Source organism: Amblyraja radiata, chromosome 8 (assembly GCF_010909765.2).
Source record: "Amblyraja radiata isolate CabotCenter1 chromosome 8, sAmbRad1.1.pri, whole genome shotgun sequence".
Taxonomy (NCBI): domain Eukaryota; kingdom Metazoa; phylum Chordata; class Chondrichthyes; order Rajiformes; family Rajidae; genus Amblyraja; species Amblyraja radiata.
In genome coordinates, this window is record NC_045963.1 from 76,990,677 (window position 1) to 77,012,462 (window position 21,786).

The following is a 21,786-nucleotide window of genomic DNA, read 5'->3' on the forward strand; positions in this document are numbered from 1 at the left end:
GTTCAGACACAATTACTCAAAGTTATTGTCATAACCACTTTGCTCGTTCCAGCAATTTCTTAGAACCAGAGTCCAAGAAATACACAAAATCTATTGTGGATCAAAATGAAGGAGGTGAGCTAAAATAAAAACTGCATTCCAAGATACAAGGAAGTGCGGATGCTGGTTGACAAAGAAAGACGCAAACTGCTGGAATAACTTAGCGGGTCAGGCAGCATCTCTGGGGATCATGGATAGGTGACGTTTCGGGTCGGAAACCTTCCTGAGAGAGATACAGTGTGAGAAGAGAGCTGGGGACCCCACAGAGCCAGGAAGGTGATAGGTGAATGAGGTGAGGGTTTATTTGGTGGATGGTGTGACAAAGGTCAGAGATTGAAAGACTAACCGTTGTAAGATAAGGAGAGTGGTGTGAAATGTGAAGCCAGATGAAGGGATCCGGAAGGAACATATGGGGGGGGGGATGGTATTGTAGAAGAAATGGGATTGCATCCAATTGGAGCACAGATAAAGAGGGGGGGGGACGGGGGACGAGGGGATTTCTTTACCTTGTTGTGACTCCTCTTCCTCCACTATGTCTGCTTCATCATCTTCCTCGCTTGAAGAAGCCAAGTAGGCATTGAAGTCCATCTCCTTAATCTCATCCTTCTGAAATCGTCTTGTCAATGTAGCAACACGCTCATGGTCTGTCTCATCCCATGTTAGTTCTGCCTAAAATATATAAAGATACTGCAAATGAACCCAAGTATGGAACATGTAATGTCACAAAATATTAATCATTATATCAAGAATCCAATATAGACATTAGACTGTTTAAGAAGGAACTGCAGATGCTGGGAAATCGAAGGTAGACAAAAGTGCTGGAGAAACTCAGCGGGTGCAGCAGCATCTATGGAGCAAAGGAAATGGGCAACGGGCCGAAACCCTTCGTCAGACTGATGTGGGAGGGGCAGGGAGTACATTATACTCATGTACTTCCATCCAAGTCGTTGATATGGACAATGCAGCTCACCCCCTCCATGACACACTGGTCAACCCGAGGAGTACCCTCAGCAACAGACTGGTCCCACCAAGATGCAGGACAGAACGCCACAGGAGATCCCTCTTCTCTGTGGCTATGATTCTGTACAACTTCTCCCCCTTCTGACGTGAGGTAGACTGACTCCACTGGTCACAGAATACTCCCTGGCTGGAATAGCACCCTTCCACCACAACCCTTTCTCTTTAAACCAGTTCTGAATCCAAATGACCAAGTCACCTTGAATCCCATGCATCCTAATCTTATGGACCAGCCTACAGTGAGGGACTTGATTAGATCTTCATCAAGGCCCATGCAATCTCCTCTCTTAATAACCGGCGATAGATCCCATCAGGCCCTGTGGATTAATCCACCTTAATGCTGCTCAAGATCCACAACACCATCTTCTCCTTGATCTTCAAATGTCCAGGGACATTAATATTATAACCATTAACTTTTCGCAGGCCTGGCAAGTATTTCCAGCAATTTTTGTCCAAAAAAAATGTGGGAGATGAAATGCCAGTCGCTCCAGTGATTATTTCCTTCATGCATCCCATGATGGATGACTTTTAGACTTAAGAGATACAGCGCAGAAACAGGCCCTTCGGCCCACCGACTCTGTGCCGACCAGCAATCACCCATGAGCATCTTGCTACAAGGCGATTTCAGAAGGATGAGACTGAAGTACACACTGGATACAATTTTACAGCTTAACGATGCCAATTAGTCTACAGACTTGCACGTCTGTGGAGTGTGGGAGGAAACTGGAGCACCCGGAGAAAATCTCCGCGGTCACAGGCAGAACGTGCAAACTCCATACAGGCAGCACCCGCAGTCAGGATCAAACTCGTGTCTCTGATGCTGCAAGGCAGCAATTCGACCGTTGCGCCACTGTGCCACCCTGATAACATTGGTTACCACATATGTATAACAAATCAACCATTTCACAAACTGCACTTGGAATTTCTAAAGGGCAACGTCGGTTGGACTGTGAATCTCCATCCCAGGCAGCCAAATTCATAGCTAACACATAGATGAAGAAGCAGTTAAATGATTGTGCAAAAAACTGAACTCCGATCCAGAATATCCACATTTAAAAATCTGGAACATAAGTTAAGGCATGACCATCAACTCCACTTCCTCACATTTCGTCAGAAGCAAATTTCTTGGCATATCAAAAAGATAGAATTAAATCTGTTTCGCTCGGCCTCATTTTTCATCTGGATCACATAACATAATTTTGCTGATGCAAGATGGTTTTTTTCTAAAAACGTGTTTAAATAGATGCAAGCAGGACCCCAAAAAAGCACAAATTGCACCTAGTTTTAACTGTTACCATATTCACATCTAGAGTTGAAACTAATCTAATTTGCCCTTTAGAAATTCCAAGTGCAGTTTGTGAAATGGAAGATTTGTTATACATACGTGATTCGTGTTGTTTGGAAGATTACAGGCAAATGCTTTTAATTACCTTTGATGAGCTGAGTGCTGCTGAAGTGAAATATTTTGGCTTGTACGCTGCTAAATCCACATCTGCGGCAACATCCTTTGGCTCATCTTCAAATGTTAATTCGTCTGGTATAAACCTGAATTACAATACGAACCCAAACAAGCACGACTCAGACATGGAATTCTTCAATTCCTTATTAACTCTAATAACAGCATGCATTATCGGGTTCAGCTGCCAAATGAAAATATTCAAAAACTACCTGTAACTCAATGACATACTTCAGGACAGTTGGTAAGTTGCTATAAACTACAAATAATTAAATTAGCGTTAGCACAGGTATTAATACAGTAATTACAAAATACAGCTTGATCAGCTGGGGCAGTGGGCAGAGGAATGGCAAATGGAGTTGAATGCAGATAGGTGCAAGGTGTTACATTTTGGGATGTCAAAGCAAGGCAGGGAGTGTTGTACAGCAGTGGATCTAGGATCTAGGAGTGCAGGTACATTGTTTCCTAAAAATGGCGTCACAAGAAGTCTGAAGAAGGGTCTCGACCCAAAATGCTGCCAATTCGTTCCCTCCATAGATGCTGCCTCACCCGCTGAGTTTCTCCAGCATTTTTTGTCGACAGTAGAAAGGGTGGTCAAGAAGACTTTTGGCATGTTGTCTTTCAATAGTCAGAGTATTGAGTACAGAAGGTGGGGTGTTATGTTACAGTTGTACAACATGTTGGTGAGGTCGCATTTGGAGTATTGTGTTGAGTTTTGGCCAATAGGAAGGATGTCATGAGGCCAGAAAGAGTGCGGAGAAGATTTATGAGGACTTTGCCAAGACTCGAGGGCTTGAGCTATAGGGAGAGGGACAGGCTAGGAATTGGAGGAGACCGAGGAGTGATCTTAAGAGTCAAAACATCATGGGGGGCGGAACAGATAGAGTGAATGCAGTCCTTTATCTAGAGAAGAGGAATCAAAAACCAGGGAATATGCGCAAATGAGCAGAGTAACCTACTATGTTTACATATTCTGTTACGCTGCAGCAAGTAAGAATTTCATTGTCCTATCTGGGACACATAACAATAAAACTCTCTTGACTCTTGACTTGAAATGGAGTTTAATGCAGATTGGCACAAGGTGTTACATTTTGGTAAGTCAAACCAAAGCAGGAACATCGGTTTAAGTAAAAGGGAAACAATTTAACAAAAACCGGAGAGGCAACTTTTTACACAGAGGGCAGTGGGTATATGGAACAAGCTGCCAGAGGAGGTAGTTGAGGCAGGTACTATAACATTTAAAATACATTTGGACAGGTAAATTGATTAAAAAAAAGGTTTAGGTCATAAGGGATAGGATTGAATTAGACCATTTGGCCCATGATGGGTGGCAGTGTGAACTGTGTGGAGGATGCTATGAGAATGCAGGGTGACTTGGACAGGTTGGGTGAGTGGGCAGATGCATAGCAGATGCAGTTTAATGTGGATAAACGTGAGGTTATCCACTTTGGTAGCAAAAACAGGAAGGCAGATTATTATCTAAATTGTGTCAAATTGGGAAAAGGGGAAGTACAACGGGATCTGGGGGTCCTTGTTCGTCAGTCAATGAAAGTAAACATGCAGGTACAGCAGGCAGTGAAGAAAGCAAATGGCATGTTGGCCTTCATAACAAGAGGAGTTGAGTATAGGAGCAACGAGATCCTTCTGCAGTTGTACAGGGCCCTAGTGAGATCAGAGAGCGGTGGAGGCCGGTTCTCTGGATACTTTCAAGAGATAGCTAGATAGGGCTCTGAAAGATAGGAGTCAGGGGATATGGGGAGAAGGCAGGAACGGGGTACTGATTGGGGATGATCAGCCATGATCACATTGGCTCGAAGGGCCGAATGGCCTACTCCTGCACCTATTGTCTATCAAGTATATTCCACCATTCAATCATGGCTGATCTTTCATTCCCTCTCAACCCTATTCTCCTGCCTTCTCCCATAACCCCTGACACCCGTACTAGTCAAGAACCTGCCGATCTCTGCCTTAAAAATATCCACTGACTTGGCCTCCACAGCCTTCTGTGGCTAAGATTCCACAGATTCACCACCGTCTGATTAAAAAAATATCTCCTCATTTCCTTCCTAAAAGAACTTTAATTCTGAGGCTATGACCTCTAGACCTAGACTCTCCCACTAGTGGAAACATCCCAACATCCTTTGACATCCATTGGAGGGATATGGGCCAATATGTGAACAGGTGGGACTAGTGTAGATGGGGCACCTTGGTCAGCATGGCAGGTTGGGTCAAAGGCCTGTTTCCATGCTGCATGACTCTATGATATATTAGTTACATTCATCTTTCAAGTCAGAGAGAAGTATCAGTTGTCATTGTTTTAAAACAGGTCTCGCACAAATTGGATATGCATCAAATAAAACTCTACTACAAGTTGCCCAAGTGAAACTTCCAGGCTCAAAGTAATATCACCAGTGCATTAAAAGGAGAGCTAGTATATTAAGGTGGCACAGTGGTGCAGCTGGTGAAGCCTCTGCCTCACAGCGCCAGAGACCCAGGTTCGATCCTGACTTGGGTGCTGTCTGTATGGAATTTGCACAATTTCCCAGTGAGGGTGTGGGTTTCCACCGGGTGCTGCAGTTTCCTACATCATCCCAAAGACGTGCGTAGGTTCGTAGGTTAATTGGCCTCCGTAAATTGCCCCTGGTGCATGGTCGGATAACTGGTGTGAAAGGATGATCGACGAAAGTGGGATAACATGGGTTTAGATGGTCAGAGTGGACTCAGTGGGCTGAAGGGCCTGTTTCCATGCTGAATCTCTAAACACAATTATACACACAATGACAGGGAGTGGGAAGTTAATAAAAAAAATGCTCTTTGAAGCAAAAAGATAGCAAAAGAACATGCTCTGTGGCCTGGGAGACTGGATGATCAGTATGTCCAAACATTACACAGCATCAAATAATTTGCATCAAATGCATCAATACATTCAGACCAAAATTACAGAACATTAGTCAGAGGAAATTTTTGGACCAGTTCATTCAGTAATTCAGCAAACCAAATGTGGAATTAATGTGAACCTCTTCACAGAGTATGATTAGCTCTTTATAATGGGCTTGTAGCCGAGTTGGAGGTCATAACCCAAACTAGATGCAAAAATCTTCACATTATCACCAGAGAATTGACGCTTGCATCGTTGGAGTGCATAGGCTGAATGCTGCCAAGTACATTCCTAGTTATTTTTAAGTCTTCTCGTTCTAACAAAACCAGCTCAACTTGGCCAGGCTATCACACAGGGAGAGAAGATATTCTCATTGCAAACTTAGTTTAGTACCAAGGTGCACATGACAATAAAACAGAGTGCTAACCAGACTGCATTGTAAATGTTGACTGAATCCCAACTGGGCTTCTGGTTGTTGACCAATGGTCTGTAATTTTGCAATGTAACAGCCCCAACATATTAGTAGACACAAAATGCTGGAGTAACTCAGCATCTTCTGAAGAAGGGTCTCGACCCAAAACGTCATCCACTCCTTCTATCCAGAGATGCCGCCTATCCTGCTGAGTTACTCCAGCATTTTGTGTCTATCTTCAGTGTAAATCGGCATCTGCAGTTCCTTCCTACTCACAGCCTCAACATATTTATGTACCAGAGTGAATGAGAGTTTGCTGGCAAATGGGAAGAGATTCACTTGTACAATGTGTACGAAGGAACAGCAGATGCTGGTTTAAACCCAAGATAGACACAAAAATCTGGAGTAATTCAGCGAGACAGGGCAGCATCTCTGGAGAGAAGGAATGGGGTACGTTTTGGGTCAAGACCCTTCTTCAGACTGGTTAGGGATAAGACCATGTTTGGAATATCCCTAACCAGTCTGAAGACGGGTCTCGACCAGAAACGTCACCCATTCCTTCTCTCCAGAGATGCTACCTGTCCCGCTGAGTTACTCCAGCATTTTGTGTCTATCCTCACGTACAATTATGCTTTGCTTTAGCAAACCAAAGAAATGGAAATTCAACATCTTTACTGAACCTGAGATCCAGAAAGGAACTACTGCTTTCATATTCCATCCCGTCACATTCCTCATAGAGCTTATTGGCCGTTTCGGGAGAATCGCATTCCACTACTGCGTAGTAGTACTGCAGTCGTTTGAACTGGTACTCCCGCACTTTTTCCCGGATAATTCTATGAAGGAAATACAAGTGGTTAATGTAAATAATATTTGCTATAAAATCTGCACATACCTATTTCTACAAAGAGGTTTCATAGAAACATAGAAAATAGGTGCAGGAGTAGGCCATTCGGCCCTTCGAGCCTGCACCGCCATTCGATATGATCATGGCTGATCATCCAACTCAGTATCCCATCCCTGCCTTCTCTCCATACCCCCTGATCCCTTTAGCCACAAGGGCCACATCTAACTCCCTCTTATATATAGCCAATGAACTGGCCTCAACTACCTTATGTGGCACAGAATTCCATAGATTCACCACTCTCTGTGTAAAAAATGTTTTCCTCATCTCGGTCCTAAAGGAATTCCCTCTTATCCTTAAACTGTGACCCCTAGTTCTGGATTTCCCCAACATCGGGAATAATCTTCCTGCATCTAGCCTGTCCAACCACTTAAGAGTTTTGTAAGAACTTTCAAGTCCCTTCAACATAATTGAAATTAATACAAAAACATCTTACATTAAATTGCATGGTAACGCTTACAAATTGTGCTTTTATGTTATTTTGTTTTATGTTAAACTCTATAGTGTTGTGTTTATCTTATTTGTGTGCTGCATGGCAACTCAAACTTCACTGCACCAAATGGTGTATGTGACAATAAATTTCCTTTGTCCAAATTGCCTTATTATAACTGTAATATGTTATAGAACAAAGTACAGCACAGCACAAGAACAGGCCCTTCAGCCCCTAATGTTTGTGCAGAACATGCTTCTTCGTGTCTAAAGAAATGTCTTGAAGCGTCAGCTCCATAGATGCTGCCTCACCCGCTGAGGTTCTCCAGCATTTTTGTATACCTTATGCTTCCAAGACCATCACTTATCTACCTGTACATAACCCATGTCCCACCAGCCCCTGCGTATCCATACGCTTATCCAAAAGTATTTTAAATGCCACGAATGCAAGGGTTCCCAACCTGGGGTAAATTCACACCCAGGGGGTAAATTTCACCGACCCAGGGGGTAAATTTGGTGATTCTGGATTTGTACATATTTTTTCTCATTGACTGACTGTGTTTGGTATCTGTGCATCATTAGTTGTTCATAAATAAGTGAAATAACATTGTCATGTGCTATTAAAGTTGGCAGGGGTAAACCGGACAAAAAAGGTTGGGAAACCCCTGCAGATGCTGATTCACACAGAGAGTGGTGAATCTGTGGAATTCTCTGCCACAGAAGGTAGTTGAGGCCAGTTCATTGGCTATATTTAAGAGGGAGTTAGATGTGGCCCTTGTGGCTAAAGGGATCAGGGGGTATGGAGAGAAGGCAGGTACAGGATACTGAGTTGGATGATCAGCCATGATCATATCGAAGGGCCGAATGGCCTACTCCTGCACCTATTTTCTATGTTTCTATGTCTATACCAAAGATAGACACAAAATGCTGGAGTAACTCAGCAGGTCAGACAGCAACTCTGGAGAAAAAGGACAGGTGACGTTTTGCATCCCTCTGTTTTCAGGCGTCTGAACAGTCTTTTCATAAGATAGGGCATTGTCCGATTCACCTCTGACCCATTGCAGACATTGGACTTTGTCTACGGAACAGGTGCACAATGAGAACTATATTTTTTCACGCTGCATGCTTTTGCTCTATCTATTTGTACTCGAATCTGACTTAATTGTATTTATATGTGATGTATCTGATGTGTAAGGATAGCATGCAAAACAAGACCTTACACTGTACCTTGGTATATGTGACAATATTAAATACAAACCTAATACACTTTAGGTTGTATCTGGCTGATAGCAAACCAATGTCATATATTGTTCTATAGTGTGACACCATCTTAAAAAATAAATGCCACATTCACAGGTAATCTATAAAAAGTAAAAAACATCCCCAAATAGGACTTTTAGCACAAAACATTACATGAGAAATTCTTGCTGATAATTGAACAATAAGCAGCTTCAAAAAGAAAACATGCCTTTCTTCTGCCCTGTCCAGTATCCATTTTAAATTGATAAAGGATATGACAGTGAGAACCAAATTCATACTGGTACAGAAGGCAGAAACTCTTCATTCATTTAGCATGGCAATGCAGCGCCCTCAATTGGTAGGTTTTGAAATTCCAATCGTTATCATCCCTTTGCACCAAAATTTGAAGTCACATAGTGCTGGAGTAACTCAGCGGGTCAGGCAGCATCTCTGGAGAAGATGGATTGGTGATGTTTCGAGTTGGGACCCTTTCCACAAGATTCAAATAAAACAGAGTTTCTTGCCCCAAAAGTCCAAATGTTAAGAATAAAATTAGTTGTCCCTCTTTTGAACGTCTATCACAAACCTAAATTTATTTGAGAACTAAATAAGAACTATCATAAGGTAATAAGTGATAGAAGCAGAATTAGGCCATTCGGCCCATTAAGTCTACTTCGCCATTCAATCATGGCTTTGAGACCATGAGTAGCTTCCACTCTGCTCGAGCCTTCAATGGGTGTCAGGGGTTATGGGGAGAAGGCAGGAGAATGGGGTTAGGAGGGAGAGATAGATCAACCATGATTGAATGGCGGAGTAGACTTGATGAGCCGAATGTCCTAATTCTGCTCCTATAACCTACGAGGTGGAGTACAGCAAGAGCTTCCATGAGGCAAGTGATTTGCTCACATCTCTAGTAATAGCCCTGTCCCACTGTACGAGTTCATTCAAGTGCTCTCCCGAGTTTAAAAAAAAAATGAAACTCGTGGTAAGCACGTAGAATGAACGTATCGGGTACGTCGGAGCTCGGGGACGTCTCTTAGCGGCTCGTAACGCTAACTGCAGGTACTCAGGAAACGCAGTAAACACGGGATGACGTGAAGATTTTTGGACATGTTGAAAAATGTCCATGAGAGCCCCGAGTACTTACGAGCAGCCATTACCGTAAATCTCCGAATTCGAATCAGGGCCAAACTTGGGAGAACTCTTGAATGAACTCGTACAGTGGGACAGGGCTTTTACCCGTTTGTCCTCTTAAGTTTTGATTATCAAGTTTGTTTTTTAGGTAAGAACATAAGAAAATAAAGTATTTGTTAAGAGACACGGTTACAAATGACAGAATGTTTGCCGTCCACCTGATAGACAGTTCAACGATCATTTGGAATTTGGACAGCAAAAAACATACTTTTTAATTCTACTTCGGTACAGTTCACCATTTTATTATTTCTATCAATTGCTAAAAGAAAATTGCACAGACTGGGAACATACCAAACTTGATGGATAAATCAACTAGTTAGCTTTGGGCACTGCTTCAATACAAATATTTTTACAACAAAACCTACTTTTATAGTTTCTTTACGATGGTAAAACCCGATGAGGACCTTCACAGGGAGGTCTTCAAGCAGAATTTGTTAACAGCCAGATGTCAAAAATTGGAAAGAACTGTGCTTGGTCAAAGAGCCAACACCAGAGACCCTTTCTTAGAATAAAGGGGAGGTCATTTAAGACTGAGATGAGAAAAACAATTTTCACCCAGAGAGTTGTGAATTTATGGAATTCCCTGCCACAGAGGGCAGTGGAGGCCAAGTCACTGGATGGATTGAAAAGAGAGTTAGATAGAGCTCTAGGGGCTAGTGGAGTCAAGGGATATATGGAGAAGGCAGGCACGGGTTATTGATAGGGGACGATCAGCCATGATCACAATGAATGGCGGTGCTGGCTTGAAGGGCCAAATATCCTCCTCCTGCACATATTTTCTATGTTTCTATGTTTCTAAATCGATCCTGACTACGGGTGCCGTCTATATGGAGTTTGTACGTTCTCCCTGTGATCGTGTAGGGTTTTCTCCAGGTGCTCCGGTTTCCTCCCACACTCCAAAGACATACAGATTTATGGATTAATTGACTTCGGTAAAATTGTAAATTGTCCCTAGCGTGCAGGATAGTGCTAGTGTACGGGGTGATCGCTGGTCGGCCTGGTCTCAGTGGGCCGAAGGGTCTGTTTCCGCGGGCATTATCTCTGAAGTCTAAAGTGAAAGAACATATTAAAAAGAAGAAAGAGAGGTTGCAATGCTCCGGTAAAAGAGGGATTGCCAAATATTGCAGCGGAATTCACGGTGTTAAACGGTCCGTCAAGCTTTGTTTACCTTTGCTCACTGGTGTCTTCATTTTCATTTTCCGGTAAGTTATTCCCCAGTAATTCTGTGGGCCCATGTAATCCCTCCTCTTTCATTTTTTCCTTTCCAAATTCTGACGGGTAGATCTAAAGTGAGCACATCAGTCAGTTTGAAACCATTTTAGTTGCATATAACCCTACTGACTAAATCATCTGGGGATAATATGCATCGGTGCTGGCTCGAAGGGCCGAATGGCCTACTCCTGCACCTATTGTCTATTGCGTATTGTCTATTGTAAGCATTTATGGGGAGAACCAAATAATAACCTCAATGAACAACTTCTATTTTCCTACCGTTATAAACGTGGGTCACCTACATACTGATTATACAGAATGAAAATACGCTCTTTAATAGAACCGATCTGTATCATTCAATAATATTACCAACTTCTGTATTCCTTCCATCATCTATTTAAACTATAATTTAATTGAGGAACGGCAGATGGTGGTTTTCAACAAAAAAAAAAGACACAGTGCTGGAATAACTCAGAGGGTCAGACAGCATCTCTGGAGAACACATACAGGTGACATTTCGGGTCGGGAACCTTCAGTCCTGAAGCATCAACTGTCCAGTTCTTCAAATTTAATCTATTTGCGGTACACAAAAATGCTGGAGAAACTCAGCGGGTGCAGCAGGATCTATGGAGCGAAGGAAATAGGCAACGTTTCGGGCCGAAACCCTTCTTCAGACTATTTCCTTCGCTCCATAGATGCTGCTGCACCCGCTGAGTTTCTCCAGCATTTTTGTGTACCTTCGATTTTCCAGCATCTGCAGTTCCTTCTTAAACACTTAATCAATTTACATTCGCTTTAAATTTGCAGAAGGTGTTATCTACGATTTTATAACCACTTGCAAAAATACTTCTATTTACTGAAGCAAAAGGGAAAATCGTGAAAAAAAATAGTGATCCAACCAATTTAATGCAATGTATAAAATAGATTTAAATAGTGCATCAGACAAAATGCTTCACTAAAGTTAATAAAACCAATACATCTTCAATAAAATTCAGGCTTAGAAGTACTGCTCTTTTTGCCTGTCATAATCCTTTGTAAAAAGGGTTTTACAAAAAACGTAACATTGACTTCAGCACAGGAACTTATATTTTAACATCTCACTAATGAATCCCAGCAAAATTCGGTTATACTTTTAAATTGAGATTTTTTTAGTTTATAAAAGGAAATGAACTGAAAAGTATGCAACTTGATGACTGCCGAGTTTTCAGCATCGCTGATCAAAAGACAGAGCGAGAACAAAGTGGAAATGTGACCCGAGAGCTCTAATACGAGTCATTCGCCACCAGGTGAGAATCATAGCGGAGAAGATTAGATAGCAATGGGCAGCAGGTGCGGAACTGGCAACCTGCCATTATTCCATCGAGATGAAAGAAGCCTAGGCAGCTCTCCTTACCATGGAATGAGCAAGAGGAAATTTAACAGAACTTTCAAAGTTATTAAGTTTTATAGTAATTAAGGACAAATGTTTCTGAAGGCAAGATAGTCAATGATCAGAGATGTGAGATTACTGGTGCGGAGACCCAGAATGATAAGAGAAGATTTTTTCTTTTTGATTTGCAGGTTTTTAACAATGTGCAATGCATTGTTTGATTTAAGTGTGGCATAAGCAGATTCAAAATTAATCTTCAAAGGAGAGTGGATAAGTATTTAAAGGGGAATAATTTGCAAGAATTTGGCTATAGCAGGAGTGCACTTTTCAACACAGATGTGATAAGCTTAATGGAACCTTTCTAGTGATACAGTAGAGAAATAGGTGCTTCGGCCCAACCCATTCAAGAAGCCCCTTCAAATCTAGTCCCATCTTCGTGTGTTTGACCCATATCTTTTTAAACCTTTCCTATCCATGTAAAGTGGCTCAAATCTGATTTTTTTTACATTAGCACAACTATGATGAAAACAAATCGCTGGAATCTCAGTGAGATGCTGCCTGCCCCCGCTGAGTTACTCCAGCACTTTGTGTCTTTGTTTGAAAACCAGCATCTGCAGTTGCTTATTGCCACACTTATTAATTAAAATATCCATAATTTTGGTAGATGAATGGAGATTTGCTTCTGTGGATTCTCTGCCACAGAAGCCAGTTCATTGGCTATATTTAAGAGGGAGTTAGATGTGGCCCTTGTGGCTAAACGGATCAGGGGGTATGGGGAGAAGGCAGGTACAGGATACTGAGTTGGATGATCAGCCATGATCATATTGAATGGCGGTGCAGGCTCGAAGGGCTGAATGGCCTACTCCTGCACCTATTTTCTGTGTTTCTATGTTTCCACAGAACCCTATTTAATGCAATGTAATATGTATCTAAACAAGGAAATATTTCCCTTTGCTGTAGAAACAATAGCAAAGAAAAGGGCAAGATCAATATAATGCCAAGATTTACAACCCAAGGCAAATCTAAATGTTGCCACTATCAGTTAGACTTTCAAAAAACAATCACATTCAGGTTATTATCACTCAATCATTTTTTATTCATATAAGCAGAAGCTTTCTGAGTGTTATCAGTTAATATCTGAGTATTATCTAAATATCAAGGAGAAGTGAGAAAGAAAAAAGTGTAACATTGGAAAAATGTAAAATTGGAACCATTTAATAAACTCACCTTCACAGACAATACAGCGCCATCTTTGGGGATGAAAGAATTGAATAACACCATCAGATCATTTGCCTTTATTTTGTCCCAATCTTGGTTGCAAACTGCAAATCGCCGAGTGACCTAACAAGGAAATCAGGATGTTATGGAAATTGTCTCATGAAAACTGATTCAATAGCAGGTAATAAAACATTTTAAAATGCAGAGATTTTTACGGCTATTTGCAGTACAGAAAAAACCTCGTTATAACGGTTCATGAGGGGGAAAAATGGGTGTCCGTTATTGCCGAGTGTTTGCTATTAACCGCCATTTACAAAGCTAAAAATATATTTTTGTTACTGCAAGCTAAAAATACTAAAGGCTGTTTGTTTTGTTTAGTTCGATTTAGTTTAGAGATACAGCGCGGAAACAGGCCCTTCGGCCCACCAAGTACACACCGACCAGCGATCCCCGCTTATAAACACTACCCTCCACACACTAGGGACAATTTCACATTTACACCAAGCTGTGTGTGGCAGTGTGGTGCAGAGGTAGAGTTACTGCCTTACAGCACTTGCAGCGCCAGAGGCCTTGGCTCGATCCCGGGTGCTGTCTGTACGGAGTTTGTACGTTCCGTGACCACGTGGGTTTTCTCCGAGATCTTCGGTTTCCTCACACTCCAAAAACGTACAGGTTTGTAGGTAAATTAGCTGGTTAAAATGTAAAAATTGTCCCTAGTGTGTTGGATAGTGCTAATATGCGGGGATCATATTTGACGTGGACCCGGTGGGCCGAAGGGCCTGTTTCCGCACTGTATCCCTAAACTAAACTAACTATAACTATCCGACAAACCTATACGTTTTTGGAGTGTGGGAAAAAACTGAATATCTTGGAGAAAACACACGCAGGTCATGGGGAGAATGCACAAACTCCGTACAGACAGCACCCATAGTCAAGATCGAAACCGGGTTTCTGTCACTATAAGGCAGTAGCTCTACCACTACTCCACTGTACTGCCCCTTGTTGTTAAGGCGTTTTTTAGTGTTTCGTTGCACAATTGAATTGAATTGAATTGAATCCTTTATTTGTCATTCAGACCTTTCGGTATCGTTCAAAGCAATTGCATTGTCAATTTCAAATGACCTCCCACAGTATAATAGCCCTGACCCACGGTACGAGTTCATTCCAAGAGTTCTCTCCCGAGTGGTAAGCACGGAGAACGTAACGGGTACATCGGATCTCGGATCTCTCGGATCTCTTAGCGCTAACAGCAGGCACTCGCTAACGGCAGGTAAGCACGGGAAGACTCGTGAAGATTTTTTCAACATGATGAAAAATGTCCACGAGAGCCCTGAGTACCGACGAGTGGCCATTACCGTAAATCTCCGAGTTCGAATCAGGGCAAACTCGGGGAGAACTCTTGGAATGAACTCGTACCGTGGGACTGGGGTTCAACTAGCAGCCTGTGTTCTTAAAGAGACTGTGGTGTCTGATTACTCTGGGAACACTCCTCCCGCGATAATTGAAATCCATTCTAAAGAGGTCTATAATCATTTTTGCATTCCTTTAATCTTCCAATTTTTCCTAAGGGAACTACGCATAATAGAACAAGGAAGAAATACTTCCCTCAGCAACATCAATAATTCAGGAGTCTAATGGTTAAGCATTTGCAAGATTTAAACGAAAGATGAAGACAAAATATTTGTTTCTATCCAGAGAATGGTGAGTGTCTGAAATACTGTGCTTGAGTGAGCAGAAGAGGCCTCAGTGGTTACTATATATATCTATGATCTTTACCGTATCTCCACGTAGGGCTTCCTTATCCAGTTCTCCCCAGTTGTGTTCGATTTCTGGCTCATTGACTAACGGTTCTTCAAAATAGTCATCGTCATCAGAGCTTGTTTCAATGTTTCCTTTCCCTCTGGCCAAATCAGGACCACTGTCGCTATCACTGTCGCCTCCGGATGAATACTCTTCATCTTCACTGTCTGCCGTGATTTCATCTTCTTCCTCCCGGCTTTGTCTGCCTGATCCTGAAGAGTCACTTTCACTCCAGTGACCTTCGTCATTAACGTCATCGTCGCTTCCTGAAATGCATCAAAAGTTTATTCCGAAACAAATTGCGGAGGCACTGAACTGCTACTGTGACATTTTAAAAGGACAGAGTGCAAACAAGGTTCACCTGCACTTCCTCCAACCTCATCTATTGCATCCGCTGCTCTGGGTGTCAGCTGCTCTACATCGGTGAGACCAAGCGTAGGCTTGGCAATCGCTTCGCCCAACACCTCCGCTCGGTTCGCAATAACCAACCTGATCTCCCGGTGGCTCAGCACTTCAACTCTTCCTCCCATTCCGAATCCGACCTTTATGTCCTGGGCCTCCTCCATGACCAGAGTGAGTCCCACTGTAAATTGGAGGAGCAGCACCTCATATTTCGCTTGGGTCGTTTACACCCCAGCGGTATGAACATTTACTTTTCCAATTTCAGGTAGTCCCTGCTTTCTCCCTCTTTCCCCTTCCCGGCTCTCCCTCAGCCTACTGTCTCCGCCTCTTCCTTTCTTCTCCCCCCCCCCCCATCATCCCCACATCAGTCTGAAGAAGGGTCTCGACCTGAAACGTCACCTAATCCTTCACTCCATAGATGCTGCCTCACCCGCTGGGTTTCTCCAGCATTTTTGTCTACCTAAAAAAATAATAAAGGTGTGTTTGAATCTGTACACCGAGGTAAGATGGTGTGCATGCTTTAGATTTACGCCCTTCAGCTGAACGTTGCCAAAAGATAGACCTGGTTTCATCCTGAGCTCTGAAGTGGAATGTGCATGCTCACAGTTTGATTACATAGTTGCCAGTAGGTACACTGGTTTCCTCCTACTTCCCAAACTCGAGCAATTGTCCACTACAAATCATCTCCAGAGCAAGTAAGTGCCAATAAACTAAACTAGGTGGGATGAGAAAGAACAGGTTACAATAAATAAGTGGGGGAGGGGGGAAGAGGATTGAAGCAATTGCTCCAAAGGCCTGCAAGGATTCAATGGGCCAAACAGCCTTCTACATTGTACGGCCGGACATGCCATGGATTGGACATCAGTGCAAATTTATGAGGCTTATTCAGTACCAAAGTTTCAAACATTAACCAAAAACTGGAGTACACAACGTTCATGATAGTAGTCACATGGGAGCCGATCTTCCCCCCCCCCCCGTGTACATCAGGGGTGTCTGTAGGGGGCGCTCCTCTGTGTGCAGCCATGTCAGCAGCGTGTCAGTTTTTCCAGCTTTTTTTTAATTTTTTCGTATGTTTTAAAGTATGTATTTGGTGTTTCTTCGTGTGTTTTGTGTGGGGGGTGGTGTGGGGGGGGTAAGGGAGAAACCGCTTCGGTCGCCTCCTCCATGGAGAGGCGACTTTTTCCAGGTCGCCTCCCCCGTGGCCTAACATCAAGGATCGACGCGGCCTTTCCCGGAGACGGCCCGGGGCTTCAGCGGCGGGCGCAGCGTGGACTCTCGGCATGGAGCGGGTGAGCCCTCGCTGGGGCTCGCTGGAGGGGAGCGCTCCGTTTCGCTGGCCCGGGGCAGCCGGCAGCCTGAAGTCGCAGCCTGAAGCCGCGGTCTGCAGAGCTCCAGCTGGTGCGGCGTCTACAGCCCGGGATCCCTAGTGGGGGAGCCGGGGGAGGAAGAAGCCATCACTGCCGGCCCGCGGCCAACTTCTACCGCGGGTCCGGCATGGACTTGCCATCACCCCTGGAGGGGAGCTTCGACCGCCGGCCCTGCAGTCTACGGTGCTTCTGGCTGCGGCGGGGACTTTGGGTCTCGACCGCCGGCCTGCAGCCTACACCAACTTAGAGCCGCGGTCTCCGGTGAGGAAGAGCCGATCCTGGACTGACTGGACTCTGGTCCTGTACACGGGGGGAAGTGGAGGAGGACTGGCCAGGTTTTTGTGCCTTCCACCACAGTGATGAATGCTGTGGTGGATGTTTGTGTTACAGTTTTATTGTGTGTTCTTTGTTATTGTACTGCTGCTGACAACCCAGATTTCCACCAACCCTGGTTGTGTGGCAATAAATTGTATCTATCTATCTATCTATCTTCAAGGCAAACCCCACATTAAAGGGGGTGATGGGGGGGGGGGGAAACAGAAAATGGGTGTATCGTGATCTTCCACAATGCGAAGCAGCATCATCCGCGCATGCGTCAAGAACTGCACGTTGAAAGAACATTTTGTGTTTTACTATTTTTTTTTAAACTCTACAAGAGCGAATATTATTCTGTATCTCATTTTTTGTGGGCAGTGATTTGTCTTTATAGCAAGGATGAATTTCTGTGGAATTCTGTGGAATTCAATGAATCTGTGGAATTCATTGCCACAGAAGGCTGTGGAGACCAAGTCAATGGAAATTTTTACGGTCGACTCAAATGCCTGTAAAATGGGGATCACCACTTGGATGGATAGAAATATAACACATACCTAAATCACTATCATCTTCTGAAGCACCTGTTTTAATTGTATTGTTCTCTGTTGCAAATAGTTTTATTCCTTCTTGATTGCTGACAATACTTTTCTTCTGCAGTTTAAGGGTAGACGCGGGTTTATTTTTCATCTCATCGGCTCGCTCCTCTTCTTCACTGCTTTCAGAGCGCTCATCTTTAAATGCCGTCTTTTCACTCGCTGTTATTTTAAGCTTTTTCTTGTTAACGTCAGTACTGATATTGTCACAGGGGCTCTCAGTTTCCAGGTCTTTCATAATTTTTGATTTTGTCCCTTTGTTTAGACTCTGCTTTTTCTTTTTATCTATCAGCATGCTGCCTTTCAGAGCTTCTCCGGAACCACTCTTTCTTCCTTGCCTCAGTTTTACCCCCAGCTCTCTTTGTTTGCTCTTTCCAGGTTCATCATCATCATCCAAGTCGGAATCATCGGAGTCCAAGTCATAAAAGCGCTTCAGGTCTTCCGTTGTGCTGTGGTTGATTGGTCTCCCCCTCTTATCCACGGTGTAATTCAGTTTAAATTTCTTCTCATGAAACATCCCTTGAAACCTCTTGTCGATCTTGATCTTGCGTTCTTTCTCGGGCATCTCCCAGAACCTGGGGTCCTTCATCACCTGCCTGAAGCGGTCGTCACTCATAACTTCCTCTGCTCTCGACGCCATTTTTATCCAATCCTATGTCCAATCTGGCAGAAAACTGCAAGAACAAAATTTAAACTTTATAGAAAAAAAAAAATCACAGGAATCATAAAAATATAGATTGAAAATAAATTTACAAAGCACTCCAAGGGCACACAGATTCTCCAAATTACATTTTTAAACACATTCTCCTGGGAAAATGCATTTGACAGGGTTTAATAGATCTCAAAATCTGCATCAATTCCCCCCCCAACATGACTGCTCACACAGTGCTTACAGTTACCTTGAGCTTCTCTCTTACTTATCTCTACAACCGTGCTGTTACCGTAATTATTCCTCATACATATCAGGATTAAATGTTGAAAAGCCCTGTACAGAAATGTTCTTTTTTTTTTAGACAATAGGTGCAGTAGGCCATTTGGCCCTTCGAGCCAGCACCGCTATTCAATGTGATCATGGCTGATCCCCAATCAGTACCCCGTTCCTTCCTTCTCCCCATATCCCCTGACTCCGCTATTTTTAAGAGCCCTATCTAGCTCTCTCTTGAAAGCATCCAGAGAACCGGGCTCCACCGCCCTCTGAGGCAGAGAATTCCACAGACTCACCACTCTGTGAGAAAATGTGTTTCCTCGTCTCCGTTGTAAATGGCTTACTCCTTACTCTTAAACTGTGGCCCCTGGTTCTGGACTCCCCCAACATCGGGAACATGTTTCCTGCCTCTAGTGTGCCCAAGCCCTTAACAATCATATATTTACAACATCATGCAAAACACAAAATGCAGGAGTATATAGGCAACGTTTTGGTCTGAAAGAATGTCTCTATACATTCCCACCTGAATCGCGAATTTACTCCAGCACTTTGCGTTTGGACATGCAGAACCCACTGACTTCATCAACTTCACGACTAATTTCCATCCTGCACTCAAATTCACTTGGACCATCTCCGACATCTCCCCACCGTTTCTACTTCTCACCGTCTCCATCACAGGAGACAGTCAATCCATTACAAACCGACTGACTCACTTAGCTATCTAGACTACACTTTTTAGGAGGAAGTTTGGGGAATTGGAGGAACAGCATCTCATATTTCGCTTGGACAGCTGACAGCCCAGTGGTATGATTTTGATTTCTCTCACTTCAGGTAGCCGCGGCATTCCCTCTCTCACTATACCTCCCCCACCCATGTCGTACTCGTTTCTCATTTTCACCCTACAAACAGCTTACAATGACCTGTTTCCTTTATCATCGTTACTTTCTTGCATATCTTTCATTCATTGTTCTTTATCTCTCCACATCACCATCTATATCTCTTGTTTCCCTTATCCCTAACCTGTCTGAAGAAGGGTCTTGACCGAAACGTCACCCATTCCTTCCCTCCAGAGATGCTCCCAGTCCCGTTGAGTTACTCCATCTTTGTGTGGAGTAACTCTGCCCCCATTCTTTAGGGAACGGCGGTACCCATCTTCCAGTATAGAAGAGGCTCCTCCATATCCCGCTGCACCGCTCTCGCTCCCCCTCCCCCCCATTCGTAACAAGGACAGAGTCCTCCTTGTCCTCACCTTCCACCGATCAGCCGTCGCATACAGCATATAATCCTGACATTTTCGCCTCCTCCAACGGGATCCCACTACTAGCCACATCTTCCCATCTCCACCCCTTTCTGCTTTCCGCAGACTGTTCCCTCCACAACTCCCTGGTCAACTCGTCCCTTCCCCCCCCCCCCCCCCAAACCACCCCCTGCCCAGGTACTTTCCCCTGCAACCGCAGAAGATACAACACCTGTCCCTATATCTCCACCCTCGACTCCACCCAAGAACCCCAACAGTCTTTTCAGGTGAGGCAGAGGTTCACTTTTTTCAGGTGAGGCAGAGGTTCACCTCCTCCAACCTCATCTACTGTATCCGCTGTATCATGGGTGGACTCCTGTATATCGGCAAGACCAAGTGCAGGCCCGAAACGTCACTTATTCCTTCTCTCCAGAGATGCTGCCTTTCCAGCTGAGCTACTCCAGCATTTTGTGTCTATCTTCGATTTAAACCAGCATCTGCAGTTCCTTCCTACACATGTTACTGAGGCATTTTATGTCTTTTGCATCATTTTGGTAAACCTCCACTGCACCTTTTCCAAAGTCTCTACATCCATGGGGAGACCAGAACTGCATATAATACTCCAAAAGCGGCCTAGCAAAGGTCTTACAAAGTTACATTGTGACTTCCTGACTCTTATACTCAATTGTCCTGCCTGATGTCAAGCATACCATATGCCCTCAGATATATTTATACGATACACCTTCTTTACCATGGTGAGAGGGGGGTGATGAGGGGCGGGGGCAGGGGGGGGGAGGATGCTGAGGGGGGTGATGGGGGGATGATGAGGGTGATGAGGGGGGAGGATGATGAGGGGTGATGGGGGGATGCATGAGGGTGATGGGGGGAGGATGATGAGGGGGGTGATGGGGGGGAGGATGATGAGGGGGGGTGATGGGGGGGGAGGATGATGAGGGGGAGATGAGGGGTGTGGGGGGAGGATGTGGAGGGGGTGAGTGTGGGATGATGAGGATGGGGAGGGGATGATGAGGGGGGGTGATGGGGGGGAGGAGGATGAGGGGGAGGTGATGGGGGGGAGGATGATGAGGGGGGTGATGGGGGGGAGTGGGATGAGGGGGGGGGTGGGGGGGGAGGATGTGAAGGGGGGGGGAGGGGGGGAGGGGGAGGGTGGTGTGATGGGGAGGGGGGGGGGGGGGGGGAGGGGGTGATGGGGGCACATCGCGGGGGAGGGGGGTGATGGCGATGAGGGAGGTGTATGGGTGGAGGTGGGAGGATGATGAAGGTGGGGGGTGGGGGGGGATTGGAGTAAGAGTGGGGTGGATGGGGAGATGGGGGAGGGTCCGGTCGCCACGTACCCGCCACCCAGGAACCGCACCGTCCTCGTGCCGCCCGTAGACTCCGCCCCCTGACCCCGTGACCTTCTCCTCCCCACCTTCACCCAGTAAGGAGGGGGGGGGGGGTCGGCTCAACATTGCAACTAAAACTCCAACAAAACACGCGTAAAATACTCTGTCACCTAACAATTCTATGGAAAAATTCTACTCAATATAATTACGTTACATAAATGATTGTAATTATTGCTCTGCTGCCGACTGTTGTTTATTTAGGACCAAGCTCCCCTTTGGTCGAGTGGTTGCATCGGGGAGAGGGGGGGGGAAGGGGTCCTGGGGCGCATGCGCGCTGTGAGGGCATGGCAGTTGCCGGGGCAGGGCGCATGCGTAGTAGCTAGGATAGGCCGTTGAAGAGCCGGATGCGCATGCGCATGGTCGAACGTTTGATGGTT

At 44.6% G+C, this 21,786-nt stretch overlaps 1 protein-coding gene across 4 annotated transcripts in view; it reads right to left on the reverse strand.

The window, feature by feature from the left end:
• The window catches only part of esf1 (ESF1 nucleolar pre-rRNA processing protein homolog), a 60,726-nt gene extending 39,184 nt beyond the window's left edge, over window positions 1-21,542 (reverse strand). For 2 of the 4 annotated variants that reach the window (XM_033026274.1, XM_033026270.1), the window contains exons 1-8: window positions 21,359-21,451; window positions 17,803-18,504; window positions 15,141-15,430; window positions 13,374-13,487; window positions 10,734-10,849; window positions 6,483-6,635; window positions 2,487-2,601; window positions 546-708 (exon numbers count right to left, since the gene is read on the reverse strand). In XM_033026274.1, the coding sequence (XP_032882165.1) occupies window positions 546-708; window positions 2,487-2,601; window positions 6,483-6,635; window positions 10,734-10,849; window positions 13,374-13,487; window positions 15,141-15,430; window positions 17,803-18,481 (1,630 nt within the window). In that variant the 5' untranslated portion in view covers window positions 18,482-18,504; window positions 21,359-21,451. Of the gene's footprint in view, window positions 1-545; window positions 709-2,486; window positions 2,602-6,482; window positions 6,636-10,733; window positions 10,850-13,373; window positions 13,488-15,140; window positions 15,431-17,802; window positions 18,516-20,574; window positions 20,667-21,358 lie in introns of those variants that run through there. The other 2 variants (XM_033026271.1, XM_033026272.1) reach the window with 2 other exon arrangements.
• Window positions 21,543-21,786: the final 244 nt, after the last annotated feature.